Source organism: Lolium perenne, chromosome 6 (assembly GCF_019359855.2).
Source record: "Lolium perenne isolate Kyuss_39 chromosome 6, Kyuss_2.0, whole genome shotgun sequence".
In the NCBI taxonomy this organism is placed as follows: Eukaryota; Viridiplantae; Streptophyta; class Magnoliopsida; order Poales; family Poaceae; genus Lolium; species Lolium perenne.
In genome coordinates this window covers 99547125-99565004 of record NC_067249.2, presented here as the reverse complement: position 1 = coordinate 99565004, position 17880 = coordinate 99547125, and the positions used below count along the sequence as shown (strand labels likewise).

The 17880-nt window shown below is 51.4% G+C and overlaps 1 protein-coding gene across 1 annotated transcript; it reads left to right on the top strand.

Annotated features, from left to right (window-relative positions):
- Positions 1–3217: 3217 nt before the first annotated feature.
- LOC139832463 (uncharacterized) lies at positions 3218–11232 on the top strand. The gene is made up of 2 exons (XM_071822231.1): positions 3218–3886; positions 11221–11232. Exons 1-2 carry the CDS (start codon positions 3218–3220, stop codon positions 11230–11232), a joined length of 681 nt encoding a protein of 226 aa, XP_071678332.1.
- Positions 11233–17880: the final 6648 nt, after the last annotated feature.

The window sequence follows — 17880 nt, the reverse complement described above, 5'->3', positions numbered from 1 at the left end:
TTAAGTGGTTTCTAATAATTGGTAAGGATCATATTGACCTTTTATTGTAAAAAATGATGATTTTAAATAAACTTGTGAGCCTTCATGGTTGCTAGCTAATTTAGAGGAAAATTTAAAATAGCTTGTTGCCTCAAATAATGTTGCCTTGTGATATGGATAAGCTACTATTGCCTCTACTCCGTGGTTGCATCTTGATGAATGTCCCATGATCCAAATGACCCACATGTTCCTTATATGATCCATTTGTTCCTGATGCTGTCTAAGAAATAATTCTCTCTAATCACTCTTTGGGGATGAAGACTAATTCTTGATTCCTTTAGCTAGTCTTCAATATTAAAAATGTCCCCAAAAATATGGAGAGAAACATTTTAACATAACTCCCCATTTCTTTGTCTTTGTTCTTTGTCTCTCTTTGTTTTTGTATTATTTGTATATTGATTTATTTTATGGGACTTGCAAATAATTGGATAATGATAAACGTAATAAAGATTAAATTATTTATCCATTATAATTTTTCCATTGTGTTTTATCTTTAATATTGTATATTGCATTATTGTTTAGAATTCAAATTCTTGTTTGAATTCATATTTTGAATTCAATTTAAATTATTTCTCCCACAACTAAAATAATTCAGCAAATGTCATGTCAAAATTTATCGCACTCATGTCAATGACCAAAGTTAGTTCCCATCAATATAAGAGAAACTTCGATCACTTTGACGATTTAGATAAAATAGCAAAAATTTCTAAATTTTTATATGCATAAATGCAATGCACACACCCGTTCCTCTCAATTTCTGGTGTCAAAACCTAGGATGTTACAACCGGCTATGGCTACAACTGGTTGGAAGTTAGCGTTTTCCTTCTTGATTCGGCTGGGATCAACAACAGTAATCGATTCCGTCGGATGGATCCGAGTGCCCCAGCTACATAATGGACCTCCTTGATAGTAACTTAGGCCAAATTTGGCTATGGGCCCTTGGACACCTTGTTTTCTACAATATGATTTTCTTTTCAATTAGTATTAGAACATGAAAGCGCACGTTGCCACGCCCGTCCATCTTTAAAATAGTAAAGAATGACATAAGTATTTGAGAAAAACTGCATCAAACTATCCCCATCAATATCAATCTCCAGTCAGACGTTAAGAAGTGGTCGATATGAACCAAGGTAGTATTTTTGAACAAATTGTGCATACAAGCTCGGAAAATATACCGCAGATACAACATCAAGTATAATTAATTAGCACTTCTCTCATCCATATTAAGTGCCACTGTTTAGTACAACTTTGTACGAAATCAACAACACTTAATATGGATCATGGGAGGTGTTGAGTAACATATTGTACTAGGTATAGGTCCCCGTGTTTTGTTAGGGTTGTACCTGTAATTGTACATGTGTCCTCCTATATATACATGAGCAGCCGGCCCTATTGGTGCTGTGCAATCTCCAATACCTTTCTACATGGTATCAGAGGCCCTCCGGCCCTGACCTAGTCGCCGCCCCCTTCCCCTTGGGCGCCGCCGCCCCTCCCCTCCCTAGCCCTAGCCGCCGCCCCTCTCCTCCTTGGGCGCCGCCGGCTCCACCCCACCCCTAGCCCTAGCCGCTGATGACCCACAAGTATAGGGGATCGCAACAGTCTTCGAGGGAAGTAAAACCCAAATTTACTGATTCGACACAAGGGGAGGTAAAGAATACTTATAAGCCTTAACAACTGAGTTGTCAATTCAGCTGCACCTGGAAAAGCACTAGTAACAGGGGTGATGTGAAAGCCGCAGTAATATGAGAGCAATACTAACAATAACACAGCAGCAGTAGCAATAACACAGAGGCGATGGCACCAGAAAATAGTTAATACTACTTTCAATGACATATAGAATGAGTATATGATGATGAGAGATGGACCGGGGTTCTCAGCGATCTACACTAGTGGTAACTCTCCAATAACAAGTGACAAGTGTTGGGTGAACAAATTACAGTTGGGCAATTGATAGGATTGAAATCATTAAGACATAACATCAAGATTATTAATCATGTAGGCATGTTTTCCATATATCGTCATACGTGCTCGCAATGAGAAACTTGCATGACATCTTTTGTCCTACCAGCCGGTGGCAGCCGGGCCTCAAGGGAATCTACTGGCTATTAAGGTACTCCTTTTAATAGAGCACCGGAGCAAAGCATTAACACTTGGTGAAAACATGTGATCCTCATATCATAGCCTTCCCCTCCGGTTGTCCCAATTTCTGTCACTTTGGGGCCTCGGGTTCCGGACAGCAATATGTGCAAACAACTTGTAGATACAATCTAAGCAATAATTATAGAGCTTAAATCTAAGATCAGGCCACTCGGGCCCTAGTGACAAGCATTTAGCATAACAATATTGCAGCAACATTAACTTCACAAACTTTATAGATAGACTAATCATAATGTATCATCCATCGGATCCCAACAAACACAATACCGATTACATCAGATGGATCTCAATCATGTAAGGCAGCTCATGAGATCATTGTATTGAAGTACATGGGATAGAGAGTACCAACTAGCTACTACTAGAACCCGTAGTCCATGGGGGAACTACTCACGGAGCATGATGGAGGCGGTGGCATCGATGGAGATGACTTCCGGGGGCACTTCCCCGTCCCGGCAGGGTGCCGGAACAGAGATTCTGTCCCCCGATGGCGGCGGCGCCCCTGGAGTCTTTCTGGAGTTTCGTCAATTCGTCTTGCGTTTTTAGGTCGAAAGGGGTCTTATAGGCGAAGAGGCGGCGCAAGGAGGTGCCTGGGGCCTCCTCACCATAGGCTGGCGCGGGCCCAGGCCTGGCCACGCCGCCTTATGGTGTGGTGGCCCCCTGGCCCGCCTCCGACTCCCCTTCGGTGTTCTGGAGCCTTTCGGGAAAAATAAGATATTTGGTCTTCGTTTCGTCGAATTCCGAGAATATTGCCCGAACAGCCTTTCTGGAACCAAAAACAACAGAAAACAGGAACTGGCACTTCGGCATCTTGTTAATAGGTTAGTTCCGGAAAACGCATAAAACATTATAAAGTGCGAGCAAAACATGTAGGTATTGTCATAAAACAAGCATGGAACATCAGAAATTATAGATACGTTGGAGACGTATCAGCCGCCGCCCTCCTCACCCCGGGCGCCGCCGGCCTCCACCCCAACCCTAGCCCTAGCCGCTTCCGCCTCCCATCACCACCACCGTTTCCGCCATGGCCGGTTTCTCCTCCTCCGGCTCCGACCCCTTCAACTCCTCCCACTCCGGTAGCAGCAACCCCTTCATCGGCCCCTCCATCGCCGTCATCCGCGACATTCCCATCGCTGAGCGCGTGCCGGTGAAGCTCTCCACCACCGCTGCCAACTTCTTCCCGTGGAAGACGTACTTCGGGCTGCTCTTCCGCGAGTATGATCTCCTCGATCACGTTGACGGCACCATCGACCTTCTCGCCATGCCGCACGACCCTGAGTGGCTCGCGATCGACGCCACCATCATCCCCTGGTTCTACCAGACCGTCTCCAATGACATCTTCAGCACCATCGTCCGCGACGGCGACTCCGCACACATGGTCTGGGCTAAGATCACCGGCCTCTTCACCGACAACAAAATCCAGCGGGTCACCTTCCTCCAGCAGGAGTTCTTCGGCACCCACCAGAACGACCAGTCTCTCGACGAGTACGTCCTCAAGCTGAAGAGCCTCTCCGACGAGCTCCGTGACTTGGAGTTTCCGATCGATGACAAGATCATGCTCTCCACCCTGTCGGCGGGTCTCGGCGAGGATCTCAGCAACGTCGCCTCCAACCTCACGCTCCTCACAACGCCCACCTTCGAGCAGGCCGTGGCCTTCCTGCGCCTCGAGGAGCGCCGCCTCAAGCATCTCCGGGTTCGGGCGGCCCATACCGCCTTCATCGTCGGCTTCTCCCGCGGTGCCCAGACTCCCGCGCCTCGCCCCACCGGTCCACTGCCGGGTTTCCCCGTAGCCGGTCACCAGGCCGGCCATACCGGGCCGTGGACCGGCCAGTCCGGTCACCAGGCCGGCCAGACCGGGCCATGGACCGGTCCAGCCGGCGCCCAGGCCGGTTAGACCGGACCCTGGACCGGGCAGGCGACTCCTTCTGGCGGTAGTCTCCGCGGATGTTGTTGGGGGGATGACCCCCGGTATGCCAAAGGAATGCCAAACCGGATGGTTTGAGCCATTAAGATACCGGTTTAATATTCCTACCGGAGCACAAAGATAAGAGCTTGGCTAAGTAAAGGCAGACCGGTATCCCCAGAGGGGTATACCGGAACCGGATGAAGAAGATACCGGAAGGAAGGGCATGTCGGCAAGACCGATCAAAGATTCTCTTCAGAGCTAGAAGACAAGGATGAGCTAAGCAAAGTGACTTTAATCGGAGCCCTGGCGCCAAAGAGAGGGGTGCTCATGCTGCTAGGATACCGGAAAACCGGCTTAAGGCTCGCAATCTAGACCAGGATCTGCGCAAAGAAATTGCTGCCGGCAAAAGCACTTCTGCATCTGTGAGCATAGTAGAAAAACCTAAGTACAGTAGCCCGGATAAAACAATAAAAGCTGCAAAAGCTGCTGTGCAACTGTGTTAATCGCTTTCCGGGGACGCTCTGGCAAAACAACAAGAGCGTGTCCGGGAACTTCTTGAAACTATCGAGCATCAAAATGCTGAGCAGCTTGATAAGCTGAACAAGGCTGTGGCTTCAAAATCCACGCGTTCGACAAGGAATGCCGGTAGCAAGTCCAATGGGCAGGCTTCGTCCCCCCATCTGGACAGAAGAAGAGAAAAAGAAATGAATGCGCAACAGATGACTGTGTATGATCCGGTCCTTGCCGGAAAACAACAAGCCGGGCAATATGATGCCGGTAGAAAAGGCCAAGGGGCAAACAGAGGCTACGCCAAAGAAGGCTATGCCGGAAACAATCATGCCGGTAGACAAGAAACCGGGCAAAATTATCGAGCTGCAAGGGCGGCGTACGATGAGGAGGAAATAGATCCCCCAAGGTACCGACAGGCAAGGGCCGCGGTACCGGAATGTTATGATGAAGCTGATTCCACAAGACCGGCAGCATACCGGAACCCGTTGGGGGAACGTCTGGGAGAAAGATACCTACCGGAACGGGATGCGAGGCACCGTCTGGATAGAGTATACTTGTCAGAAATGATCAAGGAAGAAGGTCCCCCGGGCCCAAAGTGTTTTGGCCCAAGGATCATGAAAGAAAAGCCACCAGTTCGCAACTTTATGTTGCCCCGTGACACAAAAACATACGATGGCACCACGAAGCCGGAAGACTGGCTCGCGGATTACGTGACCGCGGTATACGTCGCAGGCGGCGGAGGAACCGTAGCAGGAGGAGGAAACCGGCGTTGGGCCATGAGAATCATACCATCATTCTTGGTAGGACCGGCAAAAATTTGGCTGAACAACTTGCAGGCGGGAAGTATAAATGGTTTGTTGGACTTTGAGGAAGCTTTCGTAAGCAATTTCAGCAGCACCTATCAAAGGCCAAACAGGCCGCAGCAGCTCGCTTTGTGCGTGCAGCGCCCAAATGAAACAGACCGGGATTATCTGGCCCGATGGAACACTACAAGGAACTCCTGTGAAGGGGTGATAGAGGCACAAGCCATTGCTTGGTTTAGCAGTGGGTGCAGAAGAGGTTCACCGTTGTGGCAAAAGCTGCAGCGGAACATGCCGACAACGTTGGCAGAGATGATACGTGTGGCGGATAGCTATGCGTTGGGAGACCCAACGCAGCCGGCGATGCAACCTGAGCCGGAACAGCAGCACCAAGAGCAACACCGGGATAACCGGAACAACAAAAGAAGGGAAGATTTTCCGGATTGAAGGTACGGTCCGCAGCAAGTTGCTGCTGTACAAGAAAACTCTGAGGCCAGCGGCAGTCAGAGACAGAGAACCGGATCGCAGCCATGGGCAGGTCCTAAGAAACAATGGGTAGAAAAGAAACCTTGGGGCCAGAAAAAGAACTGGCAAGAACCCGCGAAGTACACCATGGAAGCTGCCATGGACCAACCTTGCCGGTGGCACACACCGAATCCGGCACACCCGTCAAACCATCTGACGAAGGATTGTACCTGGACCAAGTACTTGATGCAAAAGGGAACGGTAAAAGATGCACAACCACCGCAAGACATGCCGCGGCAACAACAGCCACCACCACCGCTTACCGGGGCAAACGCCTTACCGGTACAGCCAAACCGGCAGCAATACCAGCAGGTTAACCAGGTGGGAGAAGGCAATGGCCAACCGCCTCCACCGGGACCTTTGGGCCGGAATGTTTACCATGACCCAGATATGTACTGCGTTGTGTTCGTAACTGAGCCAACCGATAGACAGAGCCTGCATCGCCGTTCTATGGAAGTGAACACGGTGATGCTGGCAGTACCAAAATATATGTTGTGGTCTGATCAAGAGATCTCGTGGTCGTTCAAGGATCACCCTAAGATCATGCCTAACCCGGGTGGCTATGCTCTCGTCTTGGACCCAATCATGCAAGGGCCAAACGCACGAGTCAAGTTCAGCAAGGTGCTGATAGACAATGGGAGCAGCATAAACATCATGTACCGGCACACCATGAACATGCTGGGCATAACAGAAAACATGCTTCAGCCAACGCGCACGACGTTCCATGGAATCGTTCCGGGCCTGTCCTGCGCACCGGTTGGAAAAGTCCGGGTGGATGTGTTGTTTGGAGGACGTGACAATTGCCGGGTTGAAAACCTTGAGTTTGAGGAGGTGGACTTAGATAGCCCTTACCATGCTTTGCTGGGGAGACCGGCATTGGCTGCTTTCATGGCCTCAACTCACACGGCATATCTCAAGATGAACATGCCGGCACCTCGTGGACCCTTGACTGTGGTGGGAAACTACAAAGTCTCACTGGAAACAGCTTCCGCCGGATCAAACCTGGCAGAATCGCTGGTGATCGCTGAAGAAAAAAGGAGGATGCAAACTGCAGTTGCGCTGGCTCAGTCCTCACAGCTGAGTTTAGTGGCAATGAGTGCAAACCTGGGCACACCGGCATTCAAGCCGACAAAAGAAACAAAGGACATTGTGCTGGACCCGGCTTACCCTGAGCGCACCGTTCGTATCGGTGCCGGCATGGATGAGGCATAGGAAAGCGCACTCGTCAGCTTCCTCCGTGAGAATCGGAATATGTTTGCCTGGTCTACAGATGACTTGGTAGGTGTTCCGAGGGAGCTGGCTGAGCACTCATTGAATGTCCGGAAAGATGCAAAGCCGGTAAGGCAGCCGTTGCGCCGGTTTGCTGAAGACAGGAGAAAGATCATTGGAGAAGAGGTGACAAAGTTACTGGTTGCCGGTTTCATCGTGGAAGTACTGCACACTGAGTGGCTAGCCAATCCGGTGCTGGTCGAGAAGAAGAAAGAAGAGAACATGGAAGCAAAAGCTCCAAAGGTGTGGCGCATGTGCATCGACTACACCAACTTGAACAAAGCTTGCCCGAAAGACCCTTTCCCTTTACCTCGGATCGATCAAGTGATTGATTCCACCGCGGGGTGTGAGCTGTTGTCTTTCTTAGATGCTTATTCCGGTTTCCACCAAATCCCCTTGAAAAAGGAAGATCAAATAAAAACTGCGTTCATTACCCCGCACGGGGCTTATTGCTATGTCACTATGCCTTTTGGTTTGCGCAACGCTGGTGCAACGTACCAGCGCTGTATGCAAAAATGCTTGTTTGACCAAATCGGAAAAAACGTGCAAGTCTATGTGGACGATGTCGTGGTAAAAACCAAGGTAAAAGAAACTTTAATCGACGACCTCCGGCAAACATTTGATAACTTGAGAAGATTCCGGATGAAGCTCAATCCGGCAAAATGTACCTTTGGTGTCCCTGCCGGCAAGTTGCTTGGCTTTCTCGTATCAAGCCGGGGCATTGAGGTCAATCCGGTAAAAATCCGGGCAATTGAAAGAATGACAATACCGCGCGATCTCAAAGACGTGCAAAAGTTTACCGGAAGCTTGGCATCGCTAAGCCGGTTCATAAGCAGGTTGGGAGAAAAAGCTCTGCCGCTCTACGCTCTCATGAAAAAATCTGATACGTTCGTCTGGACCCCCCAGGCAGATGCAGCGTTCAAAGATCTCAAAACAATGTTGGCCACAGCGCCTATACTGGCTTCACCTCTAGAGAGAGAGCCTATGCTATTATACATAGCAGCAACAAACCGGGTTGTGAGTGTGGTAGTCGTGGTTGAAAGAGAAGAGGAAGGAAAAACCGTCCAGAGGCCGGTATACTACCTGAGCGAGGTGCTCTCCCTCTCAAAACAAAACTACCCTCATTTCCAAAAGATGACTTATGGCGTGTACATGGCCGCCACAAAGCTTAAGCATTACTTTGAGGAACACCCCATGAAAGTGGTGAGCGAGGCGCCCATTTCCGATATCATGTGTAACAAGGATGCTAGCGGAAGGATTGCAAAGTGGGCAATTCAGATATCACCGTATGTGCCGGTGTATGAAAGAAGAGATGCCATAAAATCGCAAGCTTTGGCTGATTTCCTTGTTGATTGGGCGGAAATACAATACAAGCCGCCAGATCAAAGGATAGAGTACTGGAAGATGCACTTTGACGGATCCAAACTTAAAGAGGGTCTAGGTTCTGGTGTGGTGCTTACCTCGCCTAAGGGAGATCATCTCCGGTATGTTCTGCAAGTGCATTTCAGGGCATCAAACAATGTCGCTGAGTACGAGGCTCTGATTCATGGGCTTAAAGTAGCAAAAGAAATCGGTGTGCACCGGATCATTTGCTATGGGGATTCAGATCTCGTGGTGCAACAATGTTCTGGAGATTGGGACACGAAGGATGCAAACATGGCCTCGTACCGGTTTCACGTGCAAAAGATTGCCGGCTTCTTTGAGGGCTGTGAGTTTCATCATGTACCGCGAGCGGAAAATGAAGCCGCGGATGCTTTGTCCAAACTGGGCTCATCCAGGCAAGAAATTCCTCTCGGAATAGCCTTGGAACACTTAAGGGTGCCATCGATCAAACCAAGCCCGGAGTCAGAATCAATTTTTGTACCAGAGTCACAAATAGTACCCATGGACATCGATGAAAGGAACCCGGGGACTGCTCCGGTAAACCCGGGGACTGCTCCGGTAAACTCGGGGACTGCACCGGCAAGCTCGGGGACTGTTGCAGTTGTACTGGAAGAGACAATGCTAGTGGATAACATGGAGATAGATGCACCGGTGTTTCTGGTTCGAGAGGCACCATCATGGGTTAAACCTATTAAGGAATTGCTGATCAACGGCACCCTACCGGATGAAGAAAATGAATCCAGAAGGATCCAGAGGAGGTCCAAAGCATACACCACCATCAACGGCGAGGTGTACAAGAGAAGTGTAACCGGTGTCCTTCAAAGGTGTGTGGAACCGGAAGAAGGAAAAGAAATGCTTGAGGAAATTCACCAAGGGGAATGTGGGCATCACGCTTCATCAAGGGCGCTGGTAGCAAAAGTGTTCCGGCATGGGTTCTATTGGCCCACTGCTTTGGAGAACGTGAGGACTTGGTAAGAAAATGCAATGGGTGCCAGAGGTACGCCAAGCAAAATCATACCCCAGCATCCGGTTTAAAAACAATACCGCTAATATGGCCATTTGCTGTTTGGTGCCTTGATATGGTTGGCCCATTCAAAACTGCGAGGAGCAGCATGACTCACATCTTGGTCATGGTGGATAAATTCACCAAGTGGCTAGAAGTGAAACCTATCGCAAAGTGTGATGGGCGTACAGCGGTGAAGTTCTTGAAAGATGTCATTTTGCAGTATGGCTACCCGCATAGCATCATCACAGACAATGGAACCAACTTTGCTCAAGGTGAGTTCAAAAGGTTTTGTGAGGACAACAACATCCGGTTGGATTTGTGCTCAGTGGCACACCCACTAGGCAATGGCCAAGTGGAAAGAACGAATGCTTTGGTACTTTCCGGTATCAAACCAAGGCTCATTGAAGCAGTGGAAAAGTCACCAGGGTGTTGGCTTGATGAGCTACCATCAGTGTTGTGGAGCATAAGAACAACTCCAAACCGGTCCACCGGATACACTCCATTCTTCATGGTATACGGAGCAGAAGCGGTCATACCAACCGACATCATCCATGACTCACCAAGGGTACAGCTCTATACTGAGCAAGAGGTCAAGGAGGCCAGAGAAAATGATGTGGACTTTCTAGAAGAAGCAAGAGAGTTGGCATTGGCAAGAACAGCCATTTACCAGCAAAACCTCAGACGCTATCATAGCCGAAAAGTTAACCCGAGAGTGTTCTGGGAAGGAGATCTGGTGCTACGCCTAGTGCAGCGCACTGAAGGCCGGCATAAGCTTTCACCACCATGGGAAGGTCCCTTCGTGGTGAGCAAGGCTCTCCACAATGATGCTTATTACTTGATCGATGCACATGAGTGGAAAAAAGGAAAGGCGGACAGGTCCGGAGAGGAGAGCAAGCGTCCATGGAACGTAGCTCTGTTGCGTCCTTTCTACTCTTGAAGTTGTGGAGTAAGAAGTTCCTTTTTGTACCTTATATGCTATGAATAAAAAGATGTCGGAACCTCGAATGAGTCTCGGGGACTACCCCTACCTAAGTTGCATAAAACATGTTTATTTTTTCAGTTCACCGGTTGCTCAGTGAACATTTTTTTATTTCCGGTTTAGTAGCGTGCTAAACCTACCGGAGTCTTCGACTCTGCTGCTGTCCGCAAACCGGCTTCATGGCAAGCAAGATAAACTGGTAGCAATTAAGCACGCGAACTGCGAAAAGAGGGAGTGGGAACAAACAATCCGGAAAAGTTTAACTAACCCCGGTTAAGCCGGTTTTTTGCAAAATTTCGAAGTTATTTCTAAGTTCAAGAAAATGCTTGTTTGGTAAAAGAACCTTGTGCTCATACGCCAAAGAACGCCCAGAGAAGGCAGGCAGAGCCAAGGCAAAAGAACCAAGTATGCATCGGATTGGATGCGGAAACAATTCCGAAATCTTTGCAGTGCAGGATAAAAGCAAAACAATAAGCAAATATGTTATGCCAAACATAAGATAATTAACTACCGGTATAGCATACCGGCATAAACTGTTGTGCCACAACCAAAAGGGAACTTAAAGTTTTACATCATGAACCCCGGCATACCGGGGTAGAATTTAACAAGCAGTGTTTTAAGTCAAGCAGGACCAACGAACATATCACAGGCAAATGAGTAACATCAGGCATTCAAGCAACAGGGGCTTCAGGGGGAGCATCGCCAGCACCAGGACCCTCTGGAGGCGCATCACCAGCTTCGGCTTCCTCGTCAGCTTCACCTTCCTCCTCGTCGCTGAGATAATCTTTGACGTCTGGAGGGGGAGGGATGAAGGTGCGCACGTCGGCGTACTCCGCGATGTGGTATGCACGATCCTGCCGCTTAGCGGTGAGGACCGGGTCCAGATCGGTTTCAGCATCTTCGCGCACTCCGGTGAGGGCGTCCAGGTCCAGCTCCGGGTACCAGGAGCAGGCGACGCGGAGCGCAGAGTCTGCCCCAGCGCGGGCAGCAGAGCACTGCCACTCCCTGATCCTTCTGCCGGCACCCTTGAGGCGGTCGCTGATGAGGGAGAAGGTGTCTGGCACCACTTCTCCAGGCCAGAGAGTCCTGAAGAGCTGGGTAGCTACATCAGGAATGTCGGAAAGATTCCGATCAATGGCGCGCATATGGGAGACCCGCGCATTCAGCGCAACCAGATGGTCGTAGGGGTCCCATGGCGCACCAAGGTTCTCATGGGCCTGGGCAACACGATGCTCTTCAACCCTCTTCATGGCAAACGCCTGAGAGTCCGGGAAGAGACCTACCCAAAGAAGGAAAGAAGCTAAGAAAATACAACCGGAAGAAACAAGCTTATAAGCAGAAACCGGAAAAGGAAAAAGGAAGAAACTTACGGAAGGCATGTGCATCAGTTTGCATGACTAGCCGGTCATACTCCTTCCGCTCCGCCTCCAGCCGCGTGGCCTTATCCTCAGCAGCTTTCCGTGCCTTGGCAAGCTCCTCCAGCTCAGCCTGCAACACCGCATTGGAGTTGCCGGCATCCTCCAGCGCTTCATGCAGCTTGGTCGCCGCATCGGCTTTGGCAGCCTTCAGCGCCTTGGCATGGTCAAGACCAAGCTGGATGATCTCACCCTTGAGCTCCTGGTAGCTGGTTCTCTGGGCGCTCAGCTCCTCCTGGTGCTGCCGGATAAGCTGGTCCTTTTCCTCTGGAACCTGGAAAGAAAATGTTAGTAAAAGTTGCACCGGTAAAATGAAGAAGGAGCAAGCCAACTGGAAAACAGGAAGTCGTACGTTGGGCGGTGGCGAGCTGCGCCTTGAGGGCCTCAATAGAAGTTTCCGGGATGACTGTTAAACAAAAATCATGAGTGTTAAGAGAAAGAAAGCTTTCCGGTAAGAAGATGCCGGAGGAACAAAAAGTTTACCTTGGCACTTGTCATGTGCCTCAGCAAGATCCCGGTGCTCCCATAGAAGCTCCTCAAAGAGGACCTTCCGAGCGTCAGTCGTGAGCTGTTCAAGAAAAAGAGATTAGTTAAAATTTCGCGCTAAGAACAAAGATCTTAACCCAAAACTCGGGGACTGGCTATGCCGGTTTTGCGCGTTTCTAAGCTAAGTTTCGCGCTAAGAACAAGGTTCTTAACCCGAAACTCGGGGACTGGCTATGCTGGTTTCGCGCGTTTCTAAGCTAAGTTTCGCGCTAAGAACAAAGATCTTAACCCAAAACTCGGGGACTGGCTATGCCGGTTTCGTGCGTTTTTAAGTTAAGTTTCGTGCTAAGAGCTACGCTCTCAACACAAAACTCGGGGACTGGGAAGATAGACAAGATTCAGCAAAAAAGAGAGAAACCGGCATGAAATTAAAGAAAAGACAGAAAAGATCCGGAAGCAGGGAAACAGGTAAAGTTGAAAAGAGTTGGTGGAACTTACCATCAAGTTGTTCGTGGCGTCATACCACACGCTATCCAGCTCCTTGACGGCTCGACGAAGCCGCATGAAGTGCTCCTCGGAGGACTGATCTCCAACAGGATCAGGCGCCGGCAACCTGTCCTTGCCCATACCGCGGTCGCCGGGGTCATGTTCGCAGCGTTCCACTTCTGAGCGTAGGGCAGCAGATGCCCCAGCTCCCGGCCTTCGCGCTGGAATTCAGTGATCCGGCCAAGCAGGCCGGTGGCCTTCTCGCTGGCTGTGCTGGCGGCGCGAGAAACGTGCAGCACCAAGGGCTGTGGACCGCCGGAGGGGGCGCTGGAGGCCGTCGCCTTTCCCTTGATGAGCTTTGAAGTCTTGGGCGGCGGCGGAGTAGGAGTGGCGCCGGCTGGCTCGGTGCGAGGAGCATCCGGCGGTGGCGTTGGAGCAGTTCTTGGAGAAGGGGGAGCGCTAGGCGCGCCACCCAAGTTGGAACTTTCCGGCACGGAAGTTTCCGGCGCGGAAGTCTTCTTCTTATTTTCAAGGACGGGAGGAACCAAAGGTTCCGCCCGCCCGGCAGCTTCTTCCTCAGTGCCGATGTTGCTGGCGCCGGTGTCTTGATTTTCTGGAGGAGAGACAAAGTCCTCCTCCGCGCGGTGTTCTGGCGGTGTAGGGGCCGCGCGCCCCAAACTTGAAGTGCCCCCCAGAGGGGAGGCAGAGATGTTGCCGGCACCAGATGGTGCCGGGCTTGAGTGAGGAGGAGGGGTTGAGGTCTTCGCGGTACCTTCAGAGCCCTCAGGTCTTGGGCCAAGCTTGAGCGCAGGGCTGAGCGAAAGAAAAAGAAAAGAGTTGGAAAAAAGCAACCGGCAAAAGAACTCGGCAAAAAGAAACAGGCAAGAAAACGAAAGCTTACCCAGAGGAGGTCGGCATTTGCTTGCGCTTGTAGCGCCTCACACCTACTTCCTTCTGCCCCAAAGGCTCCGTCCGGAAGCGCTTCGGGGGAGGGGCCTGGCTGGAACCGGCGTCAGATGCCGGCACCTTGTTCTTCTGGCCCTGGGCCATGAGCTTGTCCACGAACTCGTGACCGGCCTCGGCTCGTAGGGGTGGCGCGTGCTCATGGATCTGCAGGTTCGAGATAGCTAAGAGAACATCTACTAAGGAGCAATAATGAAAAAAGTATAAGAAATCGAAAAAGAAAAGTACCTCGAGCACAGTCAGGTCGTCCGAGGAACCGGTTGGTTCCGGCACGGACGGGCCGAGGCGCGAAGCTTTGGTCTTGCCCATCTTCAGGTCCTGCCAACGGATGTAAGGATCCGGGTCAAAAGAATCTAGGGCGCGCTTCACACAGGGGCCACGTCGCTCTGCGTGAATAGTGGGGAAGCGGTCCTTGGCCTGAAACAAGCAAAAAGAAGGTTAACAACAGCAAAAAGTTACCGGCAAGCCGACCCGAGTTGCGTAATCTCTTACTTCTTGGGTCGGAGGGTTAGTAGTACTGAGAGGCAGGAGGCCCCATTCCCAATCATCCGGCATGGCAGTCTGGCAGATCTGCTTAGCCTTGCGGACGACGTCCTTTTTGCTGAGAGAAAGGCCGGTAATCTTGGTGGGATCACCGGGACCATACATCTCACTCATCCTATGCTGCCGGCGCTTGAGAGGAAGCACCCGGCGCGAGATGAAGGTGCGGATAATATCATCGGAGCAGATGTTGGTCTCCTTCATCAGGTTCGCCATGAAGCGTACCACCCGGTTGGTTTCGATATGATCCGACTTCGGGTTGTAGCTCCAGTTGGCTCTGCTGGGCGGCGTCGGGTTGAAAGGCGGCAGATCGATGAGATTTGCGGCGCCGTTGTTCTTCACGTAGAAGAAGGTCCCTTGCCATAGCCGGCATGACTCGAGACCGGAAAATTTGAAGAAAGGGCTCCCTTGGCGGAAGCCGATGATACAAGACCCGCATTGAACGGGGGGTTTGGGTTTAGGAATTTCCTTGCCCTGAACGGAATCGATCCGCAGAGCAAAGAAACGGGCAAACGTCTCGCGAATGGGATGAATGCCGATATAAGCCTCCATGAAGGTGGCAAAGCAAGAAAGGTAAAAAACGGCATTGCCGGGAAGATGGTGAGGTTGAAGTTCGTAGAAATCTAAGAACTTCCGGAAGAACTCGGAGACAGGAAGGCCGAAGCCGCGCTCAAAGTGAGCGAGGAAAACAACATATTCACCGGGCTGAAGCACCGGTTCAATCTCGTTGCCAGGAAGCCGGCAGGTTACTCCCTCCGGAATCCTACGGGACCGGTATAGCCAGTCAATCTCATACTGGGTAACATTGGAGCCCATCCAGGCTCCACGTGTCACACCGGAAGGATCTACACCGGAAGCTTGGCTAGAGCTACCGGATTCTTGGTGGCTACCGGAGTCGGTATCCATCGGAACAAGATCGGCGGTTGATCTATCAGAGGATTGGCTATGCCGGCTACCGGAAGAAGAAGCAGAGGAGGAGGCAGAGGAAGACTCCTCGCTAGACATAAGGTTAGGTGCAGAAAAACAGGAATCCCACAGTTTGCCCCCGCGCGAAGATCTACGAGTAAGAGAAAAATCAAAAGAAAAGGGGAAATAAATACACTATCGACCTAAGATCTAGAAAACGAGCAAAAGGGAAGCAAACTCAGATTAGACCTAACCTGAGGCGGCGCAGTCACTGCAGAAGAGGTTCGCCGGTGAAGTAGTGGGCCTGCGGTCGCCGAGGAGTTCCATCGACGGCGGAGCGGAGAAGAGCTCGAGGAAGCGTGAATGTAGCGGTCGCAACAGGAGCACTGCGAAGAACCTCCGCACGGTGAAGCCCGGCGAAGAAGCGGCGGAGGCGCAGAGAGCAAGAGGCACTGTGCGCGAAGAGCGGAGAATGCGAGAAGAGGAAGAAGAGGGGGCGGTTCTGCCTTATAAAGGAAGAGAGAAAGTGGGCCGAAAACCGTCGGGCCGCAGCGGTTTGCTCCGCGGGCCGCGACGGTTCGCACCACGGGCCGCCACATGTCGCGGTGATACACGCAAGGAAACGAAAGGCCACAGGACGGTGCACAAGGATCCGGAACAGTGACTGGGATCCGCTGTGGAGCATTTAATACACGCGCAGAAGTCGAAGGGAAGTGACCCCTGACACTGGCGCGACAGTTAACAGTGCGCATGTCACTGACAGGCGCGGGGCCCGAGAAATTCTCGACTTCGCCGAGGAAAGAGTAAATGCTAAAGATACCGGACAAAGAGATGCCGGGAGATACCACGTAAAGAGAGAAAACGTAAGTCCGAGCAAAGATGCCGGATCCAAGTTAAACGCCGGAAAGATTAAACCGGTATCCTAAAAACATGAGAACCTGGCATGGTCTGTAGGATAGAATCCGTCAGACTATACCAGCTTCGGGGACTAATGTTGGGGGGATGACCCCCGGTATGCCAAAGGCATGCCAAACCGGATGGTTTGAGCCATTAAGATACCGGTTTAATATTCCTACCGGAGCACAAAGATAAGAGCTTGGCTAAGTAAAGGAAGACCGGTATCCCCAGAGGGGTATACCGGAACCGGATGAAGAAGATACCGGAAGGAAGGGCATGTCGGCAAGACCGGTCAAAGATTCTCTTCAGAGCTAGAAGACAAGGATGAGCTAAGCAAAGTGACTTTAATCGGAGCCCTGGCGCCAAAGAGAGGGGTGACGCTGAAAGAAGCCGGAGGACGTCAGCGTTCCTGATTAAAGAAGACCCCGGCGTCATCCATGATTAAAGTAGCTTTGTAAAGTAGTTTGTCCAGTCAAGGATGCCATTAGGGTTTCTTGCTCTGTAAGCCAGCCTCTCCCCTATATAAGGAGAGCGGGCACCCCCGTATCCGGGAGGTGAGATGGTCGATCCCTAGACGCTCATGTACGCCCAGAAACTTGTAACCATGTTTAGATCAATGAAGCTAGCGATCTAGAGCAGAGTTCTTCCTCTTGTCTTTCTTCTTGCATACCGGCCTTTGGTTGTGTTCTTGAGGAAAGCATCCGGAAGTTCGTCCTACCTAGTCGCAAACCCTCCCCCGAATCCTCTTCCGCCCATTCGGCCCCAACTTAAGCCATCCCATGGCATCTGCTCGTTCGCCACGACGACAGATGTCGTCGTCGTGGCGGTGGTGGCAACGGCGGTGGCAATGGTGGCGCCAATGCCACCGCCCCCATGCCCCGTGCACCCCAGCACAACGCCCCTCCGCCATGGACCGCCGGTCACAATCCGTGGACCGGGGTCGTTCATGCCTACTCCATGCCCGTGCCGCGCGCCCCCTACCCGGGCATCATGGGGACGCGTCCGGCCACGCACCAGGCTTTCTACGCAGCGCCCCAGCCCGCCCCGGCCTACGCCCCCCGAGCTCGGCCTCGTGGGACCCCGCGCTCCTGACCACCCTCCAGAGCGTCCCCTCCGCTGGGGCGTATGGTGGCGGTGGCGACTGGTTCATGGACACCGGCGCCTCCGCGCATATGGCTGCGCACCCCGGTAACCTCTCGTTTCCTACACCCGCTTCCACTTCCTCTCGCATCATCATTGGCAACGGTCATGCTCTTCCCATTACTCACACCGGTTCCGTCTCTTTTCCTTCCACTTCCACTCCTCTCTCTCTAAATAACGTTCTTGTTTCTCCTGACTTGATTAAAATCTTGTTTCCGTTAAGTCTTTCTGTCGTGATAATCCTGTGACTGTGGAATTTGACGCCTTTGGTTTTTCTTTCAAGGATGGTCATACTCGGATGCTCCTCCACCGATGTGACAGCCCCGACGATCTGTACCCTGTTGGTTCGGCCTCCACCACCGCCAGCAGCCCACTCGCCGTCTCCGCCGGTGTCGACCTCTGGCACGCCCGCCTCGGCCATCCTAGCTCCGCCACTCTGCGTAAAATAATGCAAGGCTTCTCCTTTACTTGTAATA

Coding starts and splice junctions, on each gene's coding strand:
- LOC139832463 (XM_071822231.1), top strand. CDS start 3,218: ATGGCCGGTTTCTCCTCCTCCGGCTCCGACCCCTTCAACTCCTCCCAC.